Source organism: Ochotona curzoniae, unplaced genomic scaffold, assembly GCF_017591425.1.
Source record: "Ochotona curzoniae isolate NIBS_2020 unplaced genomic scaffold, NIBS_Ocur_1.0 patch16, whole genome shotgun sequence".
Classification (NCBI taxonomy): Eukaryota; Metazoa; Chordata; class Mammalia; order Lagomorpha; family Ochotonidae; genus Ochotona; species Ochotona curzoniae.
In genome coordinates, this window is record NW_024466706.1 from 11972 (window position 1) to 23591 (window position 11620).

The following is an 11620-nucleotide window of genomic DNA, read 5'->3' on the forward strand; positions in this document are numbered from 1 at the left end:
AATCCTCACCTTGCAAGTGCCAGGATCCTATATGGGTGTCAGTTCATGTGTTGGCTGCTGTGCCTCCTATAAGCAGAGAGCTGGATTGGAAGTGGAGCAAGCAGGACATGAACTGGTGCCTGTATGGGATGACAGTACTCTAGGTGGAGGCTTAGTCTACTACACAGTGGCACTGGCCCCATCCACTTTGTTTTAAGAAGTGTTCTTCTACTGGTTTATTCAACAAGTGCTGCAATATCCAGAGCTGAGACAATGCAAAGCCAGAAGGCAGGAGCTTCTTCCAGGTCTCCCACGTGGGTGCAGGGTCTCAAGGCTTTGGGCTGTCCTCTCCTGCCTTCCCAGGCCACAGGCAGAGAGGAATGGAGGAGCTGCCACTTATTCCTGGTTCCCAGGACTGGCCTGTGCTAGGGGATGCAGGCCCAGAGACTCTTTCTAAGGCAGCTGTGTTGGCATCAGCCTTCCTTTCACTTACAACTCACTGCTTCCAAGGGGGAGCAGGAGGGCTGTGTCTTTAATGAGAAACTGCAAAGGGAAGGAGGGAGGGACAGAGGCCTCGGCCAGAATCACTCAGCCAAGGGGCTCAGCCCAGAGCAACAGATGGCTCGTGCTCACTGGAGGCACTCAACTGTCTCTCTACTTTCTTCTGGTCCTTCATCTTGAGTCCAATGTCCACCCTTTTCTCAAAGAAGTTGACCAGCACAGACTCCGGCAGGATGGAGGCCAGGATCTGCTTGAAGGAGATGCACCAGTCTGCGTCCATGGTGTTCCCAATGCGGGCAGTGGCTGTGGGGTTCTCACACTGCAGGGAGCCCATGCTGACCACTGAGTAGGAGGACATGGATATGTTGTATTTGGTTTCATCATCAGACAGGAGCTGGGAGGGTGAGCCCTGCCCCTCTCCACTGCCCCCCTCTACCACCGTCTGTCTCTCCTGTGGCACTTTTCCAAGGTGGGTGTCTCCACCAGCTTTGGTCCAGGGGTCCCCCGTGGCTGTCAGCTGGCATTCCTGTACTGGGTCCTGATGGGATTCCCTTGCAGGTGACTGAGGGTCCCCCGTGGCTGGCACTCCTGTACTGGGTTCTGAGGGGGTTCCCTTGCTGGTGACTGGGGATGCCCCATGGCTGGCGGCTAGAGTTCCTGTACTGGGCCCTGAGGGGGTTCCCTTGCTGGCAGTGGGGACTCATCCTCGGTGGAACTGCACTGGTCCCTGCTGGGAGTGCCACCCGTGGGCTTCTTGACACTGGGACTGAAGAACTTCCCCACCTCACTGATGCGGAGGAGGCTGGCCACTGTGGCAATGGCGTGGTACAAGTCCTGCTCCAGGGGGTCCTCACTGAACATGTTGTATAGCGTCTTGCACAGCTCAATGAATTGCTCCTATCAAGGGGGAAGGCAGAACAAGGAGATGGTAAGATGGCCCTGGTGTTCATTCCATGCATGCTGCTGGCCACTGGAACTGGTGCCAGGATGTGGTCCTGTTTATCGGCGCCAGACTAGTGCTCTAGTCTTACTTCACACACGGGAATGTGGAGGCTCAGAGTCGGGAGGGACCTAAGCAGTCACTCTGCCCTGCCGGGCTCTCCCCCTGCAGTGGACAGCAGCTCTGAGCTGGGCTCTCTGCTCCGACATGTGGTTCTGCTGTTGGAGATGCATGGCTGTGTGAACCCGGCCTTGACCATGGCTTCCTCCCTGGGGTCTGGCCTCACCCTTGGCCTTCTAGCTCCTGGGTGAAAGCGACTTCAACTCTGACCTTCAGGGAAGCTCCCAGAGGGTGCTGCTGAGGGGGTGAGGGTGGTCTTGGGTCTCTAAACCACATCCTGGCCTGAGAGAGGGGTGAGACCACCCATTCCTCAGGCTGGAGAAGGCTTAGGCTCACAGGGCCCCTCTGGGCATAGCCAGGGCCAGCCCAGCCCAAGCACTAAGGGCAGGCTGTAGTTCAGGGACTGCCTCTGGCTACTTTCTGCAGCTGAACCCAGGGGTTGCCCCTTCCTGCCTGGGAGACCCTTGGGAAGACAAAGAAGCTGCTGTCCCCAGAGAGCAGGAAGTGGAGAGCAGACAAGCCTGTGTGCACAGGGTGCCTGGGCAGGGAGTGTGAGGAAGCAGCTGTGGGGTAACCTTCCCCAGGGCTGCTCAGACCTACCACTGTCCCTCCACCTGAACAAGCGGTCCCTGTGCAAATGGCCCCTGAGCAACAAGCTCCTGACTTTCCAGAATCCTCACTGGGACTCCTGGGCGCTCAAGTGAGCTAGTGAGTAATGAGTGCCACCCTGTGTGGACCCTGGGGCGTGGTGCTGACATGGCATGCTGGGCCCCGGTGTCCCTCAGGGTTCTGCAGAGGTGTCTGCTGCAGCCTCCAGCCTGGCCCACCTGGTTCATTTTGGGCAGATCCTTGATGGTCTCCTTCTGAGCCTCTCTCCTTGGCCCACATGCGAAGGTAGAGTCGGTAGTCTGGGGGGCTGGTCCCCTTCTCCTCTGTGAGTCAGGAGGAAAAGACATTAATCTCGGCCTGTCATGACAGAAAAAGGGCTTGAGCTTGGGGTCAGGGGGTGGGATGGGCCCTGTTACAAAGCACCTGCATCTGGGGAGGTGCTGATGGGGAGAATGCCCTGAAGAAGGGATGGCTCAATGGGATGAGGATGGTCCTGAGGCTGTGTTCTAGGCTGTGAGAGGTTGGCCTGAGGAGGTGAGAGCTCCACAGGGGACACCAGGCACCACAGGGGACAGCAGGGCCTCCAGCCAAGGTCACTGACCTTCAGGGCATGCCTGTCAACTGGGGGCCAGGCAGTGGGGGAGCTTTGCAGAAGTGACTGGGGATGGTCACAGCCCACATGAAACCCCAGACCTCAGCCCTGAGACCCTGACTGGCCGTCAGGGGAGAATGGCCTGTACCTGCTCGCTTTTCTTGGGTATCCTCGCTTCTGCTTCCTTCCCGATCTTCCTGTGGTAGTGCCTCTGCCAACCAGGAAATAACAACATGGAGCACATTCTTCTCCAGCTGGGACTGCAGCCCACCTCTGCCGAGGTCCAGCCTGTGCTTGTGCGGGAGCAGCCCCGGGTTCTGGTTCCCTGCACGGAGCCTCCTGCTTTGGCCTGACCCTGGGCTCTGCCCTCCGGCACCACCGTCAAGGAGGGCCTGGGCATTTCCCCACTTGATCACTGAAAGCAGCAGCAGCTGTATCCCACTCCGTGTTTGCTTCTTTGTTTTCTTTTTCCAGAAGACTACAAGTCTCCCCCATATGCAAACAGCAATGCGGTGTGATGGACAAGCCTGAGAACTGATGAATCCTGTGGTTTCGTTAGGAAAAGGTCACGTGTGTGGGATCACACCTATGACAGCTACACCAGGAGGGAAGGAACTTGACAGACATGAACCCTGTGCTCAGCACATCCGCTGGAGGAGGACCACACTGTGCGGTTCACGTGTGAACATGAACCTGGGGAGGAACAAGCTGCCCTGGTCTCCCAGGCCTGCTGCCAGAAGACAGGCGAGGACAGAAGTAGCCCAGCCCTCAACTGCCTCAGTGAGCATGGGTGACAGTGCAGGGCCTGGGGTGCTGTGGGGTCTGAGGTCAGGGTTCTGCACCCAGAAGCACACAGCACAAGCTTAAAGCGTCCCAGGTTGCCCAGGGTCCGTGTGTAACAGGAAGCACACCTGCTGCTTTGGCCTGTTACTGGAAGCCAAGGCCCTCCGGGTCCGTGAGCTAAGCCTTCACGGTCAGCAGAACCTGTGGGTCCTTCGACACACACACTATTTGTTTCCCCTTTGGGCCTGCCATATGACGTCACAGCACAGCATGGTCGCCAGCCGTGTCATGAAGTCCTGGGGTCCAGAAGGCACTTGGCAGCTTGTGCTTTATACTTTAAATGCAGTGTGAGGATAAGGATGGGTTCTAACGGCTCAACATCCGTATTTCTTCTCTTTGTGCTTTCTGAGGAGAGCATCTGCCCCACCCTGCCCGGCTTCCCCTGGTCCCTGTGGTCTGTTTCCCGCGGTTGCAGTGACCACCCCTGCTTTTCCTTCCTCTGCCTATGCTGACCCATGGCCCTGTGCATGTCCTCACCTACTAACCACCCCACAGCAGGACACACGTGCCAGTGGTAGAGTCCACCAGGCCTGGGAGCCTTGGGACAGGAGTGGGGATGGGGGTGTGAGGGGATGCTGCCACCCAAAGCCAAGGGAGCCTTCCTGTGCTCCGGGCACTGACCTTGAGCCTCCCAGGGCAGGGAAAGATCCCGATCAGAGGCCAGAGGAGATGCTGGGAGGACAGCATAGGAGCAGGAGGGCAGAGGGAGGAGGAGCCGAGATCCAAGAAGACAGACACAAGAGAAACAGGAGTGAGATCACTGCCTGCCCACAGGGACACCTGGCTGCAGGAAGCCAGGGTGGGCCCCAGCTTGAGACCCCTCTCAGGACACCCCAATGCCCCCAGCCCCCCAGCTGGAAGCCTCAGGGAGCCACTCACTTCTGAGGAGCTGTCTTCCGTGAAATAGTGGGTGGCCTCCAGGGCTGACTCGGCTTCCTCAGAGTTTAGGGCTGCACTCCGAGATGGGTAGAGTGAGAGTCTCACCTAGAGCAAGCATCCCAGCTCCTGGGCAGACCGCACCTGCCCTTTCCCGCTGGACTGGCCTGACCATCCTGGCCACCCTCCCCCTGCCACCATGACCCGTGTGGCAGTTTTAAGGCTGACTGGCTTGGATTATTTGCTACTTTCTGATTCTTAGGTGAGTATGTAAACACCCAGTGTCTTTCAGGTTAAAGTGCAATCAGTGCCTCATACAATCCAGGGGTGTGGGGGCACGTGCTCACCTGGGGGAAGGTGCAGCTTGTAGAGCACCTTGAGCTTTTCAGTCATGTCCCCGTGGTACATCCCGCCTGTGGGAGAAGGCAGGAGGAGGGCATGATGAGAGGGGCTCCCCAGGACGGTGCAGGCTCCAGGGGGCTGGGACAGGACCTCCTCACAGCAGCAGAGGGCCCGGGAGCCAGTCCCAGGCTTCCTCAGAGTATCGCCAGGCCAGCTCAGCCTTCCCTGCGGCCAGCTGCCCCAGCCCCACAAGGGAGGGAAGGACAGACTGGCCAGGGATGCCATGGGAAAAGGCCAAGGCAGGGTCAGGCCCCTGGAGGCACTCACTTTTGTTTTGGAGCATAGTTTTAAGATGTGTATATCTTTAAAATAGAAAGGCAGATTTACCAGAGAGAAGGAAAGAGAGAAGAAGATCTTCCATCCATTGGTTCCCTGGCTGGAGCTAAGCTGATCTGAAGGCAGGAGCCAGGAGCTTGTTCCATGTCTCCCATGTGGCTGCAGGGTCCCAAGGCCTTGGGCCATCCTTGATTGCTTTTCCCAAGCCAGAAGCAGGGAGCTCGAAGGGAAGTGGAACAGTCAGGATATAAACCAGCACCCACATAGGATCCCAGTGCATACAATGTGAGGACTTTAGCCACTAGACTATAAATCTTAATTTTTTTCCTTTTTGCCTAACAGTCAACGCCAACCTAACTTGAATCCAGTGCCTAACTTGAGTCAGTCTGATCATTTGGAAGAAAGGTTCCCTTGTCCTGGGGCTACTGAGGGGATAGCGTGTCCCTGGAGCTACAGACAGCCATGGACTCTGCAGGAAGCGCAGTTCAGAGAACATCAGACGGTGAGAGAGTGTACAACACTGCATCTGAGTCCCTGGATCCAGCCAGGCCTGACACTGTCTCCCTCAACTCTGCAGTTCCTTGAGCCCATGAACTTCTGCTGTAAGCTGCCTTGTGCTTTCTAAGGGAGTGTTCTGCCTAAACTCCAACAAGGCTTAACTTCTACCACTGCGACTTCACAGCAAGTGCATGCACGGATGCTTCCAAACCCCTTCTCTTCCGGCAGGAACCTCTGTGCTGAGGATGCTCTTGGAAGACAAGGTCACAGTTACAGGTCCCGTCCTTGTTCTCGGCTCTTACCTTAAACACCATGTAAAGGTCTTCCAGCTCTTCTGTGGAGAAGCCAGTGTCCCCAGGTATGGCTCGGACCTAGAAGAAAGAGACAGGCTGGGCTGAGGGACTCTCAAGTGCCTGTTGCAGCAGGAGACAGATTGTCACAGGGACCAGGGCAAAGGCACGAGCTGCCCCTCAGTGTGGCAAGTCGGCCATCCCACTGAGGGCAGGGCCTTGCCCTGCTGGCCTCTCACCACCCAGCCTGCCACTCAGTGCAAGCTCCCTGAGGTCTGTGCCCTAGTGGGCTGAGAGTGGGGGACATGGGACATTGTTTAGTTCCTCCTGTCTGGACCTCTGCTGTGACCCAGGTGCCAGCTCTTGGGAAGGGGTCCTGAAACCACCAGCCAGCTGCTCTCAGTCAGCTGGAGCCATCCGTTTCTGTCACTTGTGACCTCAGAGTGTCTGAAAGGTTTGTGGGGGGCACTGGGGAAGTGGGAACGAGGTTGGCAGTCAAGAGACCATGAGTAGATCCTGTGGCAGGGGCACCTGCACCCATCCAGGGATGCGGAGGATGAAGGCTGGAGGCAGAGGCACGGCACGCAGGTGCTCAGAGGGCAGCTGTGGGATGCTCGGGGCGAGGGGAAGGGACATGTGGCAGAGCTTGGGAGACAGAGGGTGCTATGCCTTGGGGGAACGGGGCTTCAGACAGGCTTCCCACTGGCCCATCTGGGAGCAGAATAAAACGACCATGTCCTCTCCCCGCCATGCCCCTGCCTGGTCCCACACATCCTAATGCTGACACTGGTGGTGAGGCAGCAGGGGAGTGTGCGTCCTGCCCCACAGACAGGCCTGAGTGGAAGCCCCCCACGCCCACATACCACGCTCCTCTTGGCTGTGTCCTCCAAGCACTGGATCACTCTCAGCCTGTTTAAACCGCATCTGCTCAGTGTCGCTGGCCCGCAGGATGCTGAATTTCTGCAGGCAGGTGGGGATGATTAGGTGAGACAATGCACAGCCATGGGGTGCAGGGCTGTCACCCCCCAAACCTCCCCATGGAGTGCTGACCTCATAGGAGGCTTTGAGGAGGTCAAAGATGTCTGTCTGTGTGGGAGGCTCGTCTCCACTGGTCAGCAAGGCATGGAGGTGTGGCACTGGTGGGGAAGTACTCTGCTCATTGACCACATTGTCCAGACATCTGTGTGGGCAAGGGGTCAGACATCGAGACCACTCATAGTTATGGCAGACCCTCCAGGAGGATAGAGTGTGCCCCAGCAGACATCCTGGAAAGTCAGGGAGCTCCCCTCAGGCCTCAGCCCCTCCCTCGCATTAGGCTCTGCACGTGGAAGGTGCCGGGCTATCTTTTGGGGCTCCATGGACAAGGAGCTTGTTTAAGGCCACATGTTGGGACCTAGTCTGGCCAGGACCCCCTGACCCCTGCTGTGGCTCCTGCTTAGCAACCAAAGATGTCCTGACAGTTAGGCTTACCACTTCACAGGACCTCAGAGTGGGTCGCTGCAACTCTGCATCCCAGACAATGGGAAAGAGGGCATGACAAAACAGACTTGACAAGAACATCACACACAGGAACTGCAAGGCTCTGCTGTCACTGGGAGATTCAGAGCCACAAGCTGACTTAGGTCTCAAAGCTACTCCTGACAACACCAGAATCTGAACTTGGCCTTCTGGCTTCCAGCTGGAGGCCTGCATGAGGTGAAGTTGGCCGTGGCAGATCTATGCTAAGGTGACCCCTGTCAGCAGGCCTCTGGCAGGGCTCTTTACACACTGATGACAGCATAAAGCAAGATCTGAGTTTTGCAGCACTAAATGTGCAGTGGGGCCTGTTGGGTTCCTGGGAGCAGGAACACACACCAAGTGACTGAATGCCTTCAGCAAGGGAGCATGAGCCTGGAGAGGGCAAGGGTGGCAGGGTGTGCAGAAAGGCCAGGCCAACCTCAGTGGACCCCAGGGTGTCACGATGCCCTTTTGGCTGAGTTAATTTCATGAGATGAGCAGGGAGCGAAGGGAGCAGGCAGAGAAAGGAGTTGGCTCCACACAGGCAAGAACAGGAAGCTGAGCTTTGGGGGGTAAAAAGCTCATACTTCAACAGTTCTGTGTGTGCTTGGTGATCACTGGGAGCAAAGTGGAAGCAATATTCCCTATCACCAACCTTCTGGGGTGGCCAGGTGCCCCTGGGAGTGCCCAAGTCTGGGATGTCACGTTTGTGCAACAGCTGGGCCGACTCGGGCTCCATTTCCTGGTGGGAGGAAAGTACTGTCAATAGTCCAGTCCTGCCAGCACAGTGCCCCGCAGCCTCCCTGGCAACCTGGCTGGCCACAGGAGGTAGGGAGCCTCCATGCAGCCACTCAGCTGCAGCCCAATGGCAGATGGGCTGTCCTGTGCTTGCCAGGCAGCTCTGCCCCACGGCTGGTCCATCTACCTCCCATGGCGCCTCAGGCGGTGTCTGCAGAGAGCTGAGCTCCTGTGCAGTCTGCAGTATCTGCTTCGCCAGTGTAAACCTCCTGCCCCGGTCAACACCCCTAAGCCCCTACCCCTTGATGTCACCGTGTGAGCTGCTCACAGAGTTCAGCAAGCATCCCTGTGTCAGCAAGCAGCGCCTGTCTCATCAGTCCCCACCTGAGCCTCCTGGAGGGCACTGGGTACAGCCTGGCACCTTTTGCTGGGCAGCTCCTGACTGAAGGGAGGGTCTGACTCCTCCATGTCGGATGAGGACTGTCCATGGAAACACACTCCTCCTCCCAGCTCCAGTTCCGGGGAGTCCTTGTGCAGACACTTCAGCCAGCGGCTCTCAGAGGGCTGTGTTGGGAAGAACAGGAAAGCAAGCCCTTTGACTGCAGCTCTCACACCCAGGGCTCAGGGATGGTGCCTGCTGGCGAGGCCTTGGAGAGGCAGCAGAACCCTGAACGTCCATGCTCCCTGACCCAGTGACCCCACACAGACAACAAAGGCACAGAGATACTCGTGGCGCTGTAGACGCCATTGTTTAGAAAGTGTGGAGACAGCCTCAGGCCCTCAAAAAAGGGATCAGTGCCAGCAGCCCGCTTTCCACCATATTCTGTTTTAAAAAATGAAAATACCTGGAAACTGCAACAACACAGAAGCATTTTGTCAGTGAAAACTTAAGCAAACAAGCCTTTTCTTGATAGAAAAATGATGTAACATTAAGCATTCGAGTGGCTGACCCGGAAGCTCAGGTGCTGAGAGCTGCTTCTTTTATTTGTGGGTGTGTGCGCGGGGGGGGGGGGGGGGGGGACGGGAATTGATTCAAGGTCACAGTTTGGAAGACCCTGGCCCAGGGCAGTAGGGATAAGAGAGGGACTAAGACTTGGTTGGGGGTTGAGGGAGGAGGCCCCACTGAGGTGGAGTACACCAGCTCACAGGCAGGATTGGCATGGGGGAGGTTGTTAAAGCCGTTGTTGAAACAGCCATGCTGTCCATAGTGCCAGGAAGCCCGCTGTCAGCCAGAATCTTCGGAATTTAAAAGGAAACGGGTGACAACCAGAGTAGAGCATGGAAGCTCTCCCCAGGCTGGCCTCGGCGCCCTGGGACTGCTGTGTGTGCCATGAGGAGCTCTCCATGCCTTCGTGCCTTGACACTCAGGTCCCAGATCCTGGCCTCATTGAAGGCAGAGGCTCCAGGAATTCTGGGCCAGCAGGTGAGCAGGGCTGCCTGGGTCTGCGATGCACCACTCAGCTGGTCCCCACACTTTGCTTCCTCCACAGGCTGAGCTGTCTAGAACCCGAGACTCACCCAGGTGGTGGCTGGTGGCGTCTGCCTCCTGGATGAGCAGGTGCCTGGCTCCCGCAGGGATCTCAAACATCTTGATGTAGCCTTGGTGCAAGTGCAGGAGGACAAGGCCCAGTGAGAAGTCGGCAAGCCCCACCCACCCACTGTGGGCTCTGACCACCCACCAGGAGAGGGGCCAAAGGGAGAGTGGCTCCAGCCCCTCTGCTTGTCTTCAGACCCAGACACCCCACTGGCCTCTTCCACTGGAAACACAGTGGGGAGTCCAGGCTGCATTCCTCCAGGCAGGGATTCAGAGCTGCCATGTTTAGGAGGGAGGCTCTGGGTACTCCACGTGACCTGTGTAATTCTCAGCCACTTGCTCTGCACGTGTCATCAGACATCCAACCTCTGGTAGGGCTGTACTAAGGCCAGCCCACAGCCCCTGTCTTTAGGACCTGGACCAGCACCGGGTACAGGATGAGGTCCACGTGGTCACTCTATCACTTTATTCTCAAAGAGGTCAACTAAAGTGGCTTCTCCCCATTTCAGAGGTGGGCTGACGGAGGCCCAGAGGGATGCAGTTGGTAGCTGCTGGCCTGTGCAAAGAGCTGAGGCCTGGTGGAGGCACAGCCCCAGGCATGAGTGTGGTTTGAGCACATCTGGAAGGGCCCTGTGTGCTGCTGCTGGTGGTGGTGGTAGTTAGGAAGTAGTGGGACCTACAGGGACCTGGTGGGAGTCAGTCAGGTCAGGGCCTGGGGGCCCTCTACCACTCAGTGCCACCCTTTCCACCTCATGTGGTCTAGGCCCTGTAGGAACCCAGGTCACATCCAAATAAACCTCTTCACTCACATGGTGCCCAAGTCTGGACAGTGGTGACAACAATGCAAGAGACAAAGACAGAAACCCACCCCAGAGCCTGTCTCCCCTGGTGAGAGACCCATAGCACCTAGCCCCACCCAAGGCGCCAGAGAAGTCAGACCTTCCATGCTTCCAGGTCACCTAGCAGCCCAGGGAAGTGCTGCTGAAAGCCAGCTGGGGAGGAGCCTGCTGCAAGACAGAACTCCAGTAGAGCTTCCTAAGGTCTGTTCTCTGCCCTGTCACCTGGGGCCCTCTCCCTTTGCTCCCCACTCCCCCACCTCTGCCAGGACAGGACTGACCCAGGGGCGGGACTCACCGTGCCTCTTGGGGGAGCGTGTGAACGTGCCCTTAACCACCTTGCACCAGGTGTTGTCTCCTCCGCACACACCACACTTGTCCTCCTGCTTGCTGGAGCCGATCACCCCATCACAGCCCACCTTCTGCAGGGGAAGCAGGCTGTGAGTAACCTGCACACCCTCTCCTCGCCCTAGCACCTGCCTGTGACCTGGCACCAGTTACCCCTTTGCCCACTATCAGGGGGGGAAAATCAGGCTCTGGTTTCAGGAGGAAGACAAAGCCTGCTAGCCGTCTTCCGGGAGTGTGACCTGAATGATGCCCCCTTGCAGGCCCAGAGGTCCAAGGGTTAGGACACAGCAGGCCTTCAGGGGACACCCTTGCTCTGGCACTGTACAGCAGAGGCCTGGCTTCAGAGGCTCTTACCTTAAGGTCCACTCCCTGGCCAGTCCACTCAACACCGCTACACCTGCACTAAAATTTTCCTTCCCAGAGGAAAGGCAATGCTCTGCTCCAGGCCACCTGGGGGAGGCAACAGCATACTGAAGTGATTTGATTTTCCATGGTCCTAGCAGTGTCCACTGCGAGGCTCAACAAGGAAAATCCCTCTTTGGGGCTAGTCTGTGCCCACTGACCACCCTCAGAGTGCTTGATGGCATCACAGATTCCCCCCTTCCTCTTGGCTGCCAGGAAGCTCGGTGCTAATTCTCCCTTAGCAATCTTCCTGCACCAATTAGGAGAAACTCTTCCTCCTGGCACTGTGTGTTCTGGTGCTGGTCTTACCAGGACCACGGTGGGTAGGGGGCTCTAGAC

General features: G+C 57.4%; 1 protein-coding gene across 1 annotated transcript; it reads right to left on the reverse strand.

The window, feature by feature from the left end:
• Positions 1-544: 544 nt before the first annotated feature.
• On the reverse strand, positions 545-8266 carry LOC121166520 (TBC1 domain family member 9B-like). The gene is given in 13 exon segments (XM_040995680.1): positions 545-1042; positions 1168-1377; positions 2368-2413; positions 2415-2472; positions 2890-2950; positions 4464-4534; positions 4808-4991; positions 5939-6007; positions 6790-6838; positions 6840-6886; positions 6977-7106; positions 8079-8182; positions 8261-8266. Coding segments are annotated over 13 exon segments (1497 nt in total). The 3' UTR covers positions 545-580.
• Between the last annotated feature and the right edge of the window lie 3354 nt (positions 8267-11620).